At 35.1% G+C, this 15,212-nt stretch overlaps 3 protein-coding genes across 5 annotated transcripts; 2 read left to right on the top strand and 1 right to left on the bottom strand.

The window, feature by feature from the left end:
- Positions 1–1,943: 1,943 nt before the first annotated feature.
- SAP18 (SIN3 associated polypeptide P18) lies at positions 1,944–4,753 on the top strand. The gene is made up of 7 exons (XM_022901404.2): positions 1,944–2,176; positions 2,484–2,516; positions 3,321–3,431; positions 3,547–3,642; positions 4,068–4,142; positions 4,232–4,282; positions 4,371–4,753. The coding sequence occupies exons 1-6, from the start codon at positions 2,063–2,065 to the stop codon at positions 4,262–4,264; spliced, it is 462 nt and encodes a 153-aa protein (XP_022757139.1). The 5' UTR covers positions 1,944–2,062; the 3' UTR covers positions 4,265–4,282; positions 4,371–4,753.
- Positions 4,754–5,246: 493 nt separating this feature from the next.
- On the top strand, positions 5,247–9,584 carry LOC111304649 (polygalacturonate 4-alpha-galacturonosyltransferase-like). 3 transcript variants are annotated; one of them, XM_022901402.2, is made up of 12 exons: positions 5,247–5,390; positions 5,483–5,637; positions 6,251–6,285; positions 6,396–6,455; positions 6,566–6,700; positions 6,841–6,907; positions 6,988–7,028; positions 7,111–7,445; positions 7,567–7,924; positions 8,039–8,620; positions 8,720–8,837; positions 8,945–9,584. In XM_022901402.2, exons 2-11 carry the CDS (start codon positions 5,496–5,498, stop codon positions 8,810–8,812), a joined length of 1,848 nt encoding a protein of 615 aa, XP_022757137.2. In that variant the 5' UTR covers positions 5,247–5,390; positions 5,483–5,495; the 3' UTR covers positions 8,813–8,837; positions 8,945–9,584. The 3 variants fall into 3 exon arrangements, with proteins under 3 accessions (XP_022757137.2, XP_089605966.1, XP_022757136.2); XM_089749840.1 differs by lacking the exon at positions 8,720–8,837 and having other exon boundaries at positions 6,628–6,700; XM_022901401.2 differs by lacking the exon at positions 8,720–8,837.
- A 2,188-nt stretch (positions 9,585–11,772) lies between these two features.
- Positions 11,773–14,038, bottom strand: LOC111305923 (gibberellin 20 oxidase 1-D-like). The gene is made up of 3 exons (XM_022903793.2): positions 13,333–14,038; positions 12,672–12,993; positions 11,773–12,449 (listed from the first exon to the last, which is right to left on the bottom strand). Exons 1-3 carry the CDS (start codon positions 14,028–14,030, stop codon positions 12,189–12,191), a joined length of 1,281 nt encoding a protein of 426 aa, XP_022759528.2. The 5' UTR covers positions 14,031–14,038; the 3' UTR covers positions 11,773–12,188.
- Positions 14,039–15,212: the final 1,174 nt, after the last annotated feature.

Genomic DNA, 15,212 nt, shown 5'->3' with positions numbered 1-15,212 from the left:
TTTGGGGCGTGAAATTCACTAATGCTAAGACAAATTCTATTCGCCAATTGATGGCTTTTACAAGTACGCCCACTAAAGAGAAGAAGTTTTTAATGATTTTTTTATAAAATAATAAACGTAAGTATTAATATTTAAATTTTATATTATTTTTTAATCATTATATGAATCAAATTAACGTTTAACGTTTTTTATAAAAAATTTCTTTCTTAGCAAAAGGGAATTGCATAACTTCTTTAATAATAATAAGGAAAATTAGAAGAGATGATTATGGATTCACAAGATCAGTATTGTTTGGCCAAGTTTAGGTTCAAGCCAATAACGCAGTACGTGTTTAAACCCATACCGGTGGCTTAAAGACAAATAGACAATAAGGCTTTTGTAATTTGTTCCAAAACTCTCAGTTGTCATTGATCAGTTCTATAAATAATCCAAATTAGTGTCCTAAACCTTCTTTTTATACAAATTTTTTTTCTTTATGAGGTGTCACAGGGTTGGACCAAACTTGCTAAAGTCCATAAATTATCCAAATTTGTTTTTTCTTTCCATCACATGAAACCCTAATAAAGAAATTAACACCTCCCATCACCAACATCTTACTACAAAGAGGAGCAAATAGGAACAGAGTTGAAAAAGAAAAAGGGGTAAAGGGAAATGAACAGTAAAGTTGAGGATAGTTTTTCCTTTTAGTGGGTGCAAGTGCAACTACCCTCAAAGACAGTGACAAACCACAAAATTATTATCCTTGGGCTCTAATGCAAGAACAAGAAGGTGATGGTGGTGGTTAGAGCTTACCATTTCTGGAAAGCTTTGATGGTTGGGCAAAGATCTTTAATGCACATTTTCCTTTTCTTGCCGTGGCCTTCACCATCAGCTGAGCTTTCAGCTCTTACCACTAAAGCATGCTGCGTCTCAACCCTTTGCAGTGAAGAGGTAACAACCAGTGCTCAGTCGAATAAGGACTTCTTTGGAATCATATCGTTTGTCTCTTTTCGAAAACTCACTACTTGCCTTTGAATTTCCCCTCATTTTTCACTTAATAATAATTACTCCATACAGTTCTGTACATAAGTTATTGAACAGATCCTCTTTTTTCATACTATATTATCAGTTATAGATGCGACAGATTAGAACATAATATAACAATCATTTCGTCACATCAGTCCAAATGAGATTACATCTCTCAATAACAAGAGAAAAATTATAGAAAGGATTTGATGATGGGTTATAGTCTCGTAAATATGTAGTTGTTTATGAAATGAAACATTGCAATCATGAATCATTTTTGCCAGCCTACTAGTATGTTATGAAACTGTGGATTTCAGGGGCCAGCAACTCATGTGGGGTGGGGTATATGTATGTGCGTAGGTTCAAGGAGATGGACTGAAAGCATTCCCAGGATCCAAATTATTAAATATTGATCGAATCAATAATAGTCAAAATTTTGGATTTCTTACTTGAATAAGCTTACCAAAACAGAGATGCATGGGTGGTAAACAAGAACGTAACACAAACTGCAAACTTCTGCGTGTCATTGTCCTAGCCTAGATGCTGTAGAGGTGGCTTTCTGATCAGCCTCTGTTCTCTCTTTTGTTTCCGTGAAATGAACCAGCAGTGTTTTTTGCATGAATTTTGAACCATGTTGTCATTTGTTTATATAATCATTTCCAATCAAACTGTACTCTAATGGCTAGACATTTTAACAGTTTTCCTTCTATAATGGAGGATCGAAGCAGTAAGCATAGACCTTGGGCTTGGGGATCGCTAGCTCTTGACCTTGGGCGGACAAGTAGTGCTTATTCGGTAATGGGCTTGGAAGGCAAAGCACGGTTGGACAACAGTTGGCCAAAATCCCAGCGAATTATATAGAAATTTATGGCCTAAAACCTTCACCCAAATGGGCCCAAATCCAACTAGCCTTACAGAGTCAGATAGTGTCTGTAATTTCATTTTCATCGGCTGAAAAAAGGTGACATGACCGCGGCGCGGCGTTACTTATTTATAATCGGAGCAGGAACTAGGAAGCACATACTGCGAACAGAAACTTCTGGGGAGAGAAAGAAAGATGGCGGGAGCAGCAGAGGCACAAAAACGCCAGAGCGGGAGACCACTCCCACCTTCGGCGAGAGGTCTTCCTCCTCCCCCACGCCCTCGCTTTGAGCCGGTTGATCGCGAAAAGGTACCCTCTCTCTCTCTCTCTGTATCTATATCCTTAAACATTTGAAGTTCTAGGGTTTCAAAGCACACTATCTACGTGTTTGTCGAAAACTTTATCAGTTTTTAAATTTGGAATCGCAAATCTGTAATTGTTGCTTAGGGTTTTCAGAACTTAATTGGCTTTTAATGCTATACTTTTTCTTCTAAACTGTTTTTTATCATTTTTGGTTTTAATTATGTTAATCATTAAGCCCATCGTTTGGTTTAAGATCTTTTAATATTTATTCTTCTTTTTTTTTTTTTTTTTTGCCTTGCCTTTTGCAATGCAGACATGTCCTCTATTGCTTCGAGTTTTCACTAAGGTATGTTCATTTCCCCGAGCTCCGACTTCATTTTCCTGGCGTAATATGATGATGCCATGTTCAAGCTTCTCTGTTCTTGGGATGCTTTTGATCCGTGTAGTGTTGATTTGCCATTACCTTTGCTTTCTTGGGTGTAACCTGCTAATCATTATGGATTCGCCAATTACTTTAACTTTGGTTCGAGCCTTAGAAGTATACATTGTTGGTGAAGTTTTATGATTTATGTAGGGTATTTAAAATCTTTGCCTATGAACTTGTAACATCCATTTACGGAGTAAACCAATGTGCAGGGTACTTGGTGAAGTTTTTCTTTCTTGGGAAGATGGTCTTGCGAGACTTGTAACCTGCAAGAGATTTAGGCATGTAATAGCATAGAGTTCCTCTTTGAGTAATATCTCACTTTATATTTTCTAATAGCTAAACAATTTCCTAAATTCATTTGTACATTAGTGAACCATTATCTTTCTGGGAAGATGAACAAGGCCCTGTGAGCAAATAATATGTGCCCGGGGATAAAGTTGCTCTGTAGTCCATTCTTCATAATCTCTTTTTAATAGTACTGTTACTAGTTTCTTCTACTCATACCTATGCAAACTTCACTGTCACATGCTTATGTCACATAGTGGAAGTTTGCACAGTTTCCAAGTATTAGAATCTGTTAATAGTTGTTAGGTATACTTTCAAGGAAAGGCCATAATAACTCGTTTTAGATGTAGAATATTAGTTTTGTCCTGATGCCATGTTTGCTTGTTATATATAGAAAATTTCTTCAACGTTATGAGTCAATTGTTGAAAATTCTGCAGATTGGTGGTCATCATTCTAAAGAAGATTTTGCGGTGAGAGGCAAGGAGCCCAAGGATGAGGTTCAGATTTATACATGGAAGGATGCTACACTTCGCGAGTTAACTGACCTGGTATGTTGATATATTAAAATAGTTTGTTAAATTGTCTTTCTTGTTATGAACTTTATTGGTAGTTTTGTCTGCAACATTCTCTTCTTTCTTCCTCATTCTCTTGATTTGTGTACAGGTGAAGGAGGTAGCTCCAGCTGCAAGGAGAAGAGATGCAAGACTGTCCTTTGCATTTGTATATCCTGACAAGAATGGACGTTTTGTGGTGAGAGAGGTTAGGCTTTTTCCCTCTTCTTCTTATGTCTGCCACTTTGCCTCCTTTCATCCTTACATATACGTGTAACTTAAAGCTGTTGCACTTTGTTTGTGGTCACTGTTGTATACTTATATTCAACTACTTGCTGTTTGTTAAAAAAAACTGATTGCTGGGTGTGTTTGTTGCTATGATGGCTTATTTCGGTTGATTTGTACCTTGGCTTTACACAACATTGTGAAGCCAAACTTTGTCATACTTATATCGAATGAGTTTTGAATTGTTTGCATTATCTAGTGAAATTTATAATAAGATTGAATAGAATTTCTATATAGAGTGATGCCATTATGAATATGATGGTGTCCTAATGCATGTGTTCTGTAGTTGATACATAAATTATTCCTATGAGAAAGTTTGGATTGTGATATATTTTATTGCTTCATCAGGTTGGCAAGACCTTTTCTTATGGTAATGGGAGGCGATTAGATGACAGCAAAACCTTAGGTGAACTTAGCTTTGAGGTAGGCGGAATCTCACTTTGTAGCGGCATCAGTCATTGTCTTACCTATGCTCAAGCTTTTTCTTTTAACTTTTTCCTTGACATATGCAGATTGGAGATTACTTAGACGTGGCTATTATGTGAAAGAAGGCTTAGCTTGAGGTAGGCAGAATCTCACTTTGTAGTGGCATCAATCATTGTCTTACCTATGTTCAAGCTTTGTCCTTAACTTTTTCCTTGACGCATGCAGATTGGAGATTACGTAGACGTGGCTAGTATGTGAGAAGGTTTCATCTGTCTGACATGTATGAGACAGTTAACATAGTTGAGTTGACATGGGAATTGGAAATGCTGCAATATATTTCCTTCCAAATTTATCCCATCAGAATTCATCAAGATGATGTAAGAGTTGTGTAGTGTTAGAAAGGGACAACCTTTTATGGTGCATCGTTGCTGCTCCAATCTTGAATTGTTAATCCTTGGTAAAATTCATTAATGCAGCTTGAGATGCCTGGGTAGCATATTTGAACCCTTGTGGTAGTATTGAAATGTCAAAATTTATTGCTGGTATTTAAGCTTTGATGGTGGTTGAGAAGTCTTCCTACATGAATTTGTCAAAGCTGTTAATGGTTGCTTTTGAGCTTTGTTTAGTTTGTCAATATAGCCCAATTTGGTCATACTTCTACTGCTTAGGTAGTTAGGCTATGATTGGAAACTAATAGCTCTGATTAGGTTATGATTAAAAAATAAAAGCTCGGATTAGACAAAGATTATGAAAAGCTAACTGAAAACCCACCATGGGTTATCCGTAAAATCAACAGATAAATGCAAAAAAAAAAAAAAAAAAAAAAAAAAGAAGGAAAAAAAAAGCTTTCCTTGTGTTTCCCTGCTGCCACCAAATTTCAGGTTGAAAGAAAACATACGCAGAGATAGACGGTGGTTGTAAGTTTAACGCAAGTCTTGTGCGTATATTAGTTAGAGGAGAATCAGGTGGCCCCGGCCAGACTGGCAATGAAAACGACATCGTCTGTGTTTAGCGGCAATGAGAACGACATCGTCTGTGTCGGCTAAACGACGTTGCTAACAGAAAGAAAATTTAAAAATAATTATCGCCATCTATCTTTATGTCAGATAGTGGATAGAGATGATATGACAGCAAAAAAGCCTTTGATTAACGCTTTATCTGGTGCTTGCTTTCCTATGGATTTTCCTTACTACTAGCTTCGACACGGATCTGCTGCTCTCGTTTCACGAGATCTCCTCGCTGCTCGTAAATCTACTTCCACTTTTTTATTCTGCAATTTTCTTTTTTTTTTTTTCACTTTTCCTGAGTGATTTTGTTGTTGTTATTGTGGTTCTTAGGCTTTGATCGCCAATGGCGTTGAAGCGGGGACTATCCAGTGTTGGCGTACATAGAAACAGAAGTTGTGGATCTCGATTGCCTATCGCGATTCTCGTTTTCTTCTCAGTTCTTGCGCCACTTGTTTTCTTTGTCGGTCGAGGGCTTTATATTTCTGGTTTGTTTTTGCTCTTAATTTTCACTCACATTTTTAAGTACTTCTTAGCAGATCTCACTTCGCCTTTGATTTTGATATTCATTTTGTTTTTTCATTTCAGAAGATTAATTCGAGAATCATGATTAATTAATTCATTGTTCGATTGATTGATAAATGCGTTATTTCGCTCTGATAAAAATTGAAATGTGCGTTGGTCTTTAATTGATTCTGAGCTTTGTTTAGTGATTTAAAAAAAAAAGTTACTGACATCTGATTTGATTAGAAATTTTTAAATCAAATGGTCTAACATTAGTTATAGAGCCTTTGACGTGAATACCGGTGTTTCTAGTAAGTTTCAATTTTAGCTAAAACTTGTAGCTCCACTTCACCTAATATTTGCATTATGATAGAACTTTTAACCTAGAAATCCTGCAAATTTTTAATTGAAACAAAGCCGTCATCTAATGAGCTCAGCTAAATTTTGTTGAATTGCATTGTGAATCTAAAGTTGAGATGTGAATTCGGTTGTGTTTTTATCCATCTAGAGTTTCTTGCCTTTTCACTGTTTCAAACATTTTGGTGTATTCTAGTTTATCGTATCTGATCTTTGTGCCAATTATTGTTTCTTGTGCAGATCAAAGTAGCGTTCAAAGTGATTTTAGCAAACAGGTTGCTTGTTTAAAAGCTTTTCCATTAACATTGCTTATATCTTAGATGACAGACTCTGATGGCTTCTTTATACTCACTATGTATGATTTTAAAATGGTTGAATTTTGTAGAATGTTGATTGGAGGGAAAGGCTGGCATTACAATCTATCAAAAACCTTCTCACTAAAGAGGTAATGCATGTCGGAGAATATGCAATATGAGTTAATAATGTTTATTGCTCTAACAAGTGGTAGATTTTAATATATTTTATCATCTGATGCTACACTGAAATCAATTCTAGGTTATTGATGTTGTAACTACAAGCACTGCTGATTTGGGGCCACTTAGTCTTGATTCTTTCAGAAAAGGCAATTTGTCAGCATCATGGAAAGCTATTGGGGTAGAGACTTCGGTCGAGGATGATGCTACTTCTCAGGTTAGGATCATGGTTATGCTCCACCTCACCAATCTCATCTATTGTACACTTTTCTGTTTTGTACAGCATTTTTCTGGAATTCTTTTTTCAAATTTAAATGCTGATTGATTGATGTTTACTGGATTCTCATATGTTCAAAGTCAAACCAAAAGGGTACAGACTTGAAACAAGAAATGTCTCAAGTTAAAGAGGGAAAGCTTCTAAATGGTAATTTATTTCTCTGTTAAATATATGCATACTGCTCTCAGTAAATTTTTTTTCCATGCTGATCTGCCTGTTCCATGCAGATGATCATTCACATGATAGACCTGCTAAAACACTTCAAAGGGTAATTATCATCTTTTGATGCACTGTGTGCTTTACTATTATAAAGAGTTATATAATAAATAGGCATTTTACTTATCTTGCAGCAACTTAGAGATAATAGACATCAGAAGCGAGCAGCTGAATTGGTGCAACAATATGATGAAGCTACCGTGAAACTTGAAAATGCAGCCATTGAACGATCAAAAGCTGTGGACTCTGCAGTTCTGGGCAAATACAATATATGGAGGAGAGAAAATGAGAATGATAACTCTGATTCCACAGTGCGCTTGATGAGGGATCAAATTATAATGGCAAAGGTTTATGTAAGTATAGCAAAGTTGAAAAATAAGCTTGACTTGCAACAAGAACTGAAGATTAGGCTCAAAGAGAGTCAGCGTGCCTTAGGAGAGTCAACAGCTGATGCTGATCTACCTCACAGGTAAAAGGATAGTGGATCTTTAATCTCATTGGCTATGTGCTGTTGTCTATGTTTCCCTCTGTTTTTTCTCTTGCTGATTCTGACAGTTTCTTATTTCGTGTTCTCATGCAACTCTGTTTAGTGCACCTGAGAAAATGAAAGCAATGGGCAAAGTTCTATCCAAAGCAAGAGAGCAATTGTATGATTGCAAGTTGGTCACTGGAAAGCTCAGAGCAATGCTTCAGACATCAGAAGAACAAGTTAGGAGCTTGAAAAAGCAGAGCACGTTCCTCAGTCAATTAGCTGCCAAAACAATTCCCAATGCAATACATTGCTTGTCGATGCGTTTGACCATAGAATACTATCTCCTTCCCCTCGAGAAGAGAGAGTTCCCTAGAAGTGAGAATTTGGAAAATCCAAATCTCTACCATTATGCCCTCTTCTCTGATAATGTCTTGGCTGCATCAGTTGTTGTCAACTCAACTATCATGAATGCCAAGGTGATATAAGCTGTCTTTTCCTGTATAATTTTCTAGAAGAGAAACTGATTTGGATTTTTAAGAGTTGAGGCCGAGGTCAGTCTTCACTAAATTTTCTTCTCTGTGATATTGCAGGACCCTTCAAAACATGTTTTCCATCTTGTTACCGATAAACTTAATTTTGGAGCAATGAACATGTGGTTTCTGTTGAACCCCCCTGGAAAAGCTACCATTCATGTTGAAAATATTGATGAATTTAAGTGGCTTAATTCATCCCAGTGCCCTGTCCTACGGCAGCTTGAGACTGCTGCAATGAAGGAGTATTATTTCAAGGCAGATCATCCTACCACATCTGGATCTTCGAACTTAAAGTATCGAAATCCAAAGTATCTCTCAATGCTTAACCACTTGCGGTTCTATCTGCCACAGGTCTACCCTAAGTTAGATAAGATCCTCTTTCTCGATGATGACATTGTTGTCCAGAAAGACTTGACTGGATTATGGTCTATTGATCTCCATGGTAAAGTGAATGGTGCAGTGGAAACTTGTGGTGAAAGCTTTCATCGTTTTGACAAGTATCTAAACTTCTCAAATCCTCAAATTTCACGAAACTTTGATCCTAATGCTTGTGGGTGGGCGTATGGAATGAATATGTTTGATCTCAAGGAGTGGAAAAAGAAGGATATCACTGGCATATACCACAAGTGGCAAAATATGGTGAGTTACCATACTTCTGATTCATGTTATTTATTTACTCCTTCATACACGCACACACACCTTTCATGCATGCATACCGATAAATCATTTTGTTGTTAGGGGTCAAACCTCAAGTTTGCGAATCATCATATATCATTCTGGCGGACATGTTGCTTAAGTATATTTGCAAAGTTAATTAATGCTTGGGCATAACTGAATTGTGCTGAGATGCAGCAAGGTAAACTTGTTCGGATCATCCTGACTTTTATCATTAAAAAGGCTGAGTATGTTCTGATTTTTTTTTTTTTTTTTTTGCTTTTCTTGCCTTGTTTAAATGTTTATCAGAATGAAGATAGAGTGTTGTGGAAGCTTGGGACACTTCCTCCGGGGTTGATTACATTTTATGGTCTGACACATCCACTTGAGAAGTCATGGCACGTCCTTGGCCTGGGCTACAATCCAAGTGTAGACAAGAGAGAAATTGAGCATGCAGCAGTTATCCACTACAATGGCAACATGAAACCATGGCTGGAGTTGGCTATGACAAAGTATCGATCATACTGGACCAAGTACATCAAGTATGATCATCCCTACCTTCGCAGCTGCAACCTTAGTGAATGAACCTGATTTAAGGATAACTTCTTTTATGCTTTACTTCTCTTTATTCCACATTGTTTATTCTTCTTTGTAATTCATTAAATTCATTCCCTTAAGCTCCTCGCCCATTTGAACAGTTAACAAATTGTATGCCTTAAACCCTAAACCCATTTGAACAGTTAACAAATTGTATGCCATGTTAACCTGTGAAGACACCCTAAAAGATTTTTTCCCCTTTCTCCATTTTGGAGATGAGTTCAATTTAGACAGAATAGTGAACCTCGTATGAGCCTGAGTCCACTGTATTTTTTAGAACAATGGCTCTTTTTGCAGGATTAAATATGTAATGTATGAGTTTTTATATCCTTATAAGGACTCAAATTTCTGACTTTGTTTTCTTAAGCAATTTCCTTTTTGAATTGCTGCTTGAAACGACACCATACCTTCTGGTCGAGTCCTACATTTATGCAAATATAAGCAATTGCTTCGGATGAGAACTTCAGGAGGCCTCCCAAGTATCATGTGGCTTTTTTTTTTTTTTTTATTCTCAGGGTCTATCATGGAAAAGGATTGTGTGATATTCCAGTTTTTTCATTTTCCTGGTACTAGGTTATTTGTAGCAACTGCCGGGCAATATTCAGCTATGGCTGTATTCAATGCGTGGAATGATTTATTCACTAAAGTTGATAAACTCCGAAGGTATATGTTTCTCATGGCCAACAGGCGACAGATTCCGCCATTTAGTGACAGGAAAAAGTGCAAATGAAGAGCATTATTCAGGTTTCGAGCCAGACATCTTCAGTAACAAAATTAGAGCCAACCAAGTACCAGCCCAAACTAAAGCCCCTCGAACCCTTTGGCGTGTACATATGCTTCGTATCTTCCCTCGAATCCTTTGCTAATCGGTCAACGGTGCAACTTTCCTCTTCTCTTTTTTAATTTGCGAAAGAAAATACTATTCTCGTCCTTAAACGGAAACCTGGATCACCGCCCTAAACTCCTCTTGTTTCCAACCCATGGACGATGGATATGAAGCGAATTGTGATGTGATACCGTTATCTTAAGGAAAATGACCTTTTACCACCCTCACAAAGTCAAGCAACAATCTAAACTTATATGATTCTGCACGGACACAAAATCAGAGATTTTTTTTTTTTTTACCTGAAGCATCAGCCGGCCCTCAGAAGTGAGAAGCGAGAATCCTCTTATCTTAAATGTTTGTACCAAAAGTTGATGGCTAGTGGCTGTGGGGTCATATCAAAACTTGCCATTGATTGCTTTTTTTGGAACAAGTGCCCTTACTATATATCGCAAGTAAAAACAACACTTTCCTCGTTGCTAATTGCTCTACGTGTTAGCAGCATCCAGGAAAGACTTTTCTTGGGTTGGTCAATTCCATTAAAACTCCTAAAGCCATCCGAATCTTCTGCCACTTGCTTTCTTAACATTTCCTTCTATACGAGTTTCATATTTTCTTTTTCTAGGTTTATTTTCTAAGAAATTCTAAGTAGCACTACATGTTAATTTTTGACCACTTACATTTGTATTATTTGGTAATTGAAAAGGAAAATGAGGGGAAATGATAAATTAAAATGAAGATTATAATAAATGATCAAATTCATTATCAAAAATCAATTTTCTTTTATTTAAACTTTCATATTTTTTATGTTACAATCTGATAATAAAAAAATTATAAATATTAAAATTTAAAATTTAAATTTAGTAAATATTATTTTTTTAAAAATAATTACATAAATTAATTAAATAAAACTTTAGATTTTTTTCTCATTTTCTATCTCTCTTTAAAGTAGTACATGTTATTCACAACACAATATTTAGTAGAGTTTGTAATTCATTTGTATTGTCACAAATCATAAGTAAACCCCTTCCACAAATCGTGATAGGCGTTTTGGTGGAGAAGTAAATATCATGACAAACAAAAAGCATTATCGTCCGTGTATATAAATGTTGGTCAAGAAAGATATTCCTTGAAATGATGTTGAACTGACCGGATTCTAGACAGCAATTACGCGACTTCTTCACAATACAATATATGTATGTATATGTATATGCGCCTCGTTACGTCAGGTTTTCATAACAGAAATCATTATCAGGATAACTGGATCAACATTGATCTTCTTTTCGGGCATTAGTGCAAGAACCGCACTGATGATTATTATGTTTTTTTCCTGTTCTTAAAAGAGGAATTGAGAACATCAAAGTTTTTATCTTGAGATATAAATCATGATTTAATGATGCTTTTAACTTTAATTATTGGGATTTGACCTTACTTGCAGTCTTATGCAGTTATGCTCCGACAAATTTGTTCTCTTTGTCTCTCAACTGTTTAAAATCACTGTATAATTGTACGATTTTAGAATTAAAAAAAAAACTTTAGCTTAATTAGATGGTGGAAAAGGGATCAAGAAATCTACATTCATTGATCGACTTTGTAAGAATAATTAAAATAATTATCCACTTGTATTAAAATAATTAATTTGAGCACAAGATGGAGCTGGGTTGTGCTTGGTCTGGTCTTCAGCTATCAATTTTAACATGTTAACAACGTTGGCTTTGGCTATCAGAATTAGTAAGGTGCACATGGTGGAATGTTACTCATCTGTTTTAGCGGCTGTGAAAATTAAGGCAGGCAAAATTTTAATCTAGCTTTTAGGTTTGCTGTTTGTTGGTATCCATGCCTGTGTAAGAACCTTACCATTCATTAATCTATCTGATTCCCTGGATTTTGGGTTAACAGTTAGCTAGATATGGAGGATCGACATGTCTGTTTTACTTTTGCTTGATAGTAGAACGGAGTTACACAATTTCTTCTGCTCTGTGCAAGAACTGATTATATAAGCTACTAGTTCACAAATAATCAAGAACCTGGCCCCTCTTTTTGGTGTTTCTGTTGCACTATTCCTTAGACCCACCATGAGTGAACATATAAATGCTTGTCTCCCCCTAATTATTTCACTTTTGTTGCCCAAACTCATTCTTGTTGTTGAAGCCAATTCGAGAATGCATCAAGAGTTTTCATGTCAGCACGGTAATGTTTCTGCGTAAATTCGAGCAAAGTTGCCCAAGTAAATTCTGGGTATATCCTTGGATTTGCGGAATTCACTAAACCAGCTGGTGGTGTTACCGCTTTGTCCATCGTGGGACACAGAAAGAAAGCAAGAGATCTTCTCACGGTTCGCTTGTTCACCACTGCTCTGTGCAAGCAGCTCTTGTAAATGCCGTTTGATAGAGCCTGAAACATCACAATTTTATTTTCTTGTAATTAAGCTGATGATATGTACATTAATGTTTCAAATTGAAATATGTATATATATATATGACAAATTCATTCTTCATCAAGTTTCAAGAATCCTTTTGATTTTCATGACGTGGCCTTACTTCCTACAATTTACCAATAACTAACAAGCTATATATATATATATATATATATATATATATATATTGAAGATCTTACCATAAATGTATCGCCAATGTTGACAACGAAAGCTGCTGGAATGGGAGTAACGGAGTGCCACTTTTCGTCCGCTAACACCTGAAGGCCACCCACCTGATCCTGATGGAGGATTGTCAAGGCAGTGGGGTCGGAGTGAGGACCGGTTCCTAGAGTCAAATCAGGTTTTTGGCATGGTGGATAGTGATTCAATCTCAAGATTGAATCATTTCCTTTGAAGAAGTCTCTGAAGTAGGCTTTGTCAAGTCCTAGACTTACCCCTAGCAGCTCCATAATCCCTAGTGAAAGCTTGCTCATGGCTTCACTATATTCCTGGTAAAGCCTCCTATCAAGCACCAAAAGAAAATCGAGAGACGAAGATTTGTATGTAATCTTGTCGAAAACTATAGGAACTTTCCATTATCATGTGTATGGAGGAGGTGTCTTTAGACAATTAACATTATCGTTAAAATGCATGACAGACTAACAAATATACTGAACTACAACAGGTATAATTAATTAATTAATTAGTCTATAGCATTTGCATTTTCGGAGAATAATCCTCATATTAACATATATAAGCTCTTGCGCGATTATGAATATCGTAAATTTTCTTATAATTATAATAAGAATGCAAATATTTCTCGTTTATTTATAAGGAAGAGAATAGTGGGATTTTACATACCCGAAATGTCTAAAATCTTCACCCATCACATTTACAAAATATTGTTCCACGAGATTTGGACTGTCAGGGCAATATCGAAAAGACAGTGTTTCTTTCCATGGCAGCTTGGAGGAGAACCTGCCAACGAAGCTACTCGCATACCCATAGCTTTCTCCTAATTTTCTCTGGGCCTTTTGCTTCTCAGAGAGTTGCAGTCCAAATAACAGGTCCATGAACTGATAAGCTTTATCTATAAGCTCGGAATCCACCCCATGGTTTACAACCATGAAAAATCCATGCTTCTTGCATGTCTCATTGACAAGCTCTGCTGCTTTTGAGACAGCAAGGGAATCTTCAGACAAGAGAACTCCCAAGTCAATTGTTGGAATTACAAGTTCTGGGGCCTCCAGGCATGGTTTCTCATGGTCAGGCCATATGAACTGAGAGGGTATATTGGATTCAGATCCAAGGATTGATGAACCAAAAACTAAAGGTGGATGTTCATTTTTTGCTCCGCACGTAAGATTAGGCCTTTCCCGCGGAAGAGGCGTTGGGTTGTTTGGAATGCTACAACCCTTTGGCAGATAATGTACCATTTCAGTTGTGACTTGAATGTTTTTGTTTTGGTGTTTAAAGAGAAAAAATAAAGGAAGCCTGTGAGAGCTAAAGAAGAGTAAAAGAGAGTTTAAATAAGAGAAGCAAAGGAAGACCGAATACATAAGGAGAAGGCCATTGTTTTGGAATCTGATTACTGTAGCGTCATTCCCTAATTTGTTTGCATTTTTTAGGGGAAATACTTAAATAAAGTTTTTTAAATAAAATTTGTGAAAATTTTTATTAGAAATAATTAAATTAAAATTAAAAAAATTAAAAATCAAAATTAATAAATTGAAAAATCTCGTTATATAAATTAAGTGTGTAAAATTTTAAAAATTTATATATATATTTAGATAAATATTTTTAATAAAAGTACTGATAAAATTTTTATTGTTTAATAATTATCGATTAAATTTGAATTATAAATAATTTTTTTAATTTTTTTTTACATATTATTGATCTTTACATTGAACTTTATCAATTTATCGATTTAAATTTTTTATTAAAGTTTTTATTAAATCATTTTTAAGAATCAACTTCATAAATTTTACTTTCATGTAAGTTTTGTCTTGTTTTTTGAGCTTAATTTTGATTTTTTTTTACTTTATTTGTATTTTTAGAACATTTCACCTATAATTTTTTTATTATAATATTACAATGATCCAATCATAATAAAAAATTATGTAAAGATCCACAATCTATAAATATAGGTTCTACACTAAATTTTATGTAATTTTGATTTACGATAAGTTGATTAACTATCAATAAAAGAAATTTAATTAATATGGCTAACAATCATAATAAAGCATTGTATTTTTAATTTCAATGATTAGAATCCAATCTCTATATTTTCATATAACAAAAATGCTAAAAAAGATATTACATGGTAATGAAAATATATTAAAAAACATAATCGATTAGATTCATACGCTTAATCCAGACATGCATTTAAGTTAATGGTAGGTGAAATGAATCTATCTATTATATTAGTATCATTCTTGCACTCTACTCTTATGTTTTCTACATACATGAATATAAGGCTAACTTTTCTATATAAGATTTGGATATTTTATCATCTTCTTCTTAGAAAGGCTTAAAATTTACCATAATATAGAAAAAAAAAAAAAAAAAAAACCTACTCTCATCATATTATGTAAATATATTATCCACCATTTTGACTGGAATTTCTTTTTAATTATATTTTTATATAAAAAAAAAAAAAACCCATTAGTAAGAAATATTTAAGAGATTGAAATGGATTCCACACTTAGTATTAATAATTAATTAATTATATTTATTGATCT

The sequence above is a fragment of the Durio zibethinus genome, chromosome 21 (genome assembly GCF_047325235.1).
Source record: "Durio zibethinus cultivar Kanyao isolate XHJ-2024 chromosome 21, ASM4732523v1, whole genome shotgun sequence".
In the NCBI taxonomy this organism is placed as follows: domain Eukaryota; kingdom Viridiplantae; phylum Streptophyta; class Magnoliopsida; order Malvales; family Malvaceae; genus Durio; species Durio zibethinus.
Note: the sequence above shows the minus strand (reverse complement) of the source record. Positions and strands in the feature narration are given on the sequence as shown.

Bases quoted from the DNA above. Each gene is read 5' to 3' on its own strand.
- SAP18 (XM_022901404.2), top strand. From the start codon at position 2,063: ATGGCGGGAGCAGCAGAGGCACAAAAACGCCAGAGCGGGAGACCACTC. The intron at 2,517-3,320 runs GTATGTTCATTT...AAAATTCTGCAG, and splicing joins TGCTTCGAGTTTTCACTAAG to ATTGGTGGTCATCATTCTAA. The intron at 4,143-4,231 runs GTAGGCGGAATC...TGACATATGCAG, and splicing joins TAGGTGAACTTAGCTTTGAG to ATTGGAGATTACTTAGACGT.
- LOC111304649 (XM_022901401.2), top strand. From the start codon at position 5,496: ATGGCGTTGAAGCGGGGACTATCCAGTGTTGGCGTACATAGAAACAGA. The intron at 7,925-8,038 runs GTGATATAAGCT...GTGATATTGCAG, and splicing joins CAACTATCATGAATGCCAAG to GACCCTTCAAAACATGTTTT. The intron at 8,621-8,944 runs GTGAGTTACCAT...AATGTTTATCAG, and splicing joins ACCACAAGTGGCAAAATATG to AATGAAGATAGAGTGTTGTG.
- LOC111305923 (XM_022903793.2), bottom strand. From the start codon at position 14,030: ATGTATTCGGTCTTCCTTTGCTTCTCTTATTTAAACTCTCTTTTACTC. The intron at 12,994-13,332 runs GTATGTAAAATC...GGTGCTTGATAG, and splicing joins GAAGATTTTAGACATTTCGG to GAGGCTTTACCAGGAATATA. The intron at 12,450-12,671 runs GTAAGATCTTCA...GTGATGTTTCAG, and splicing joins ACATTGGCGATACATTTATG to GCTCTATCAAACGGCATTTA.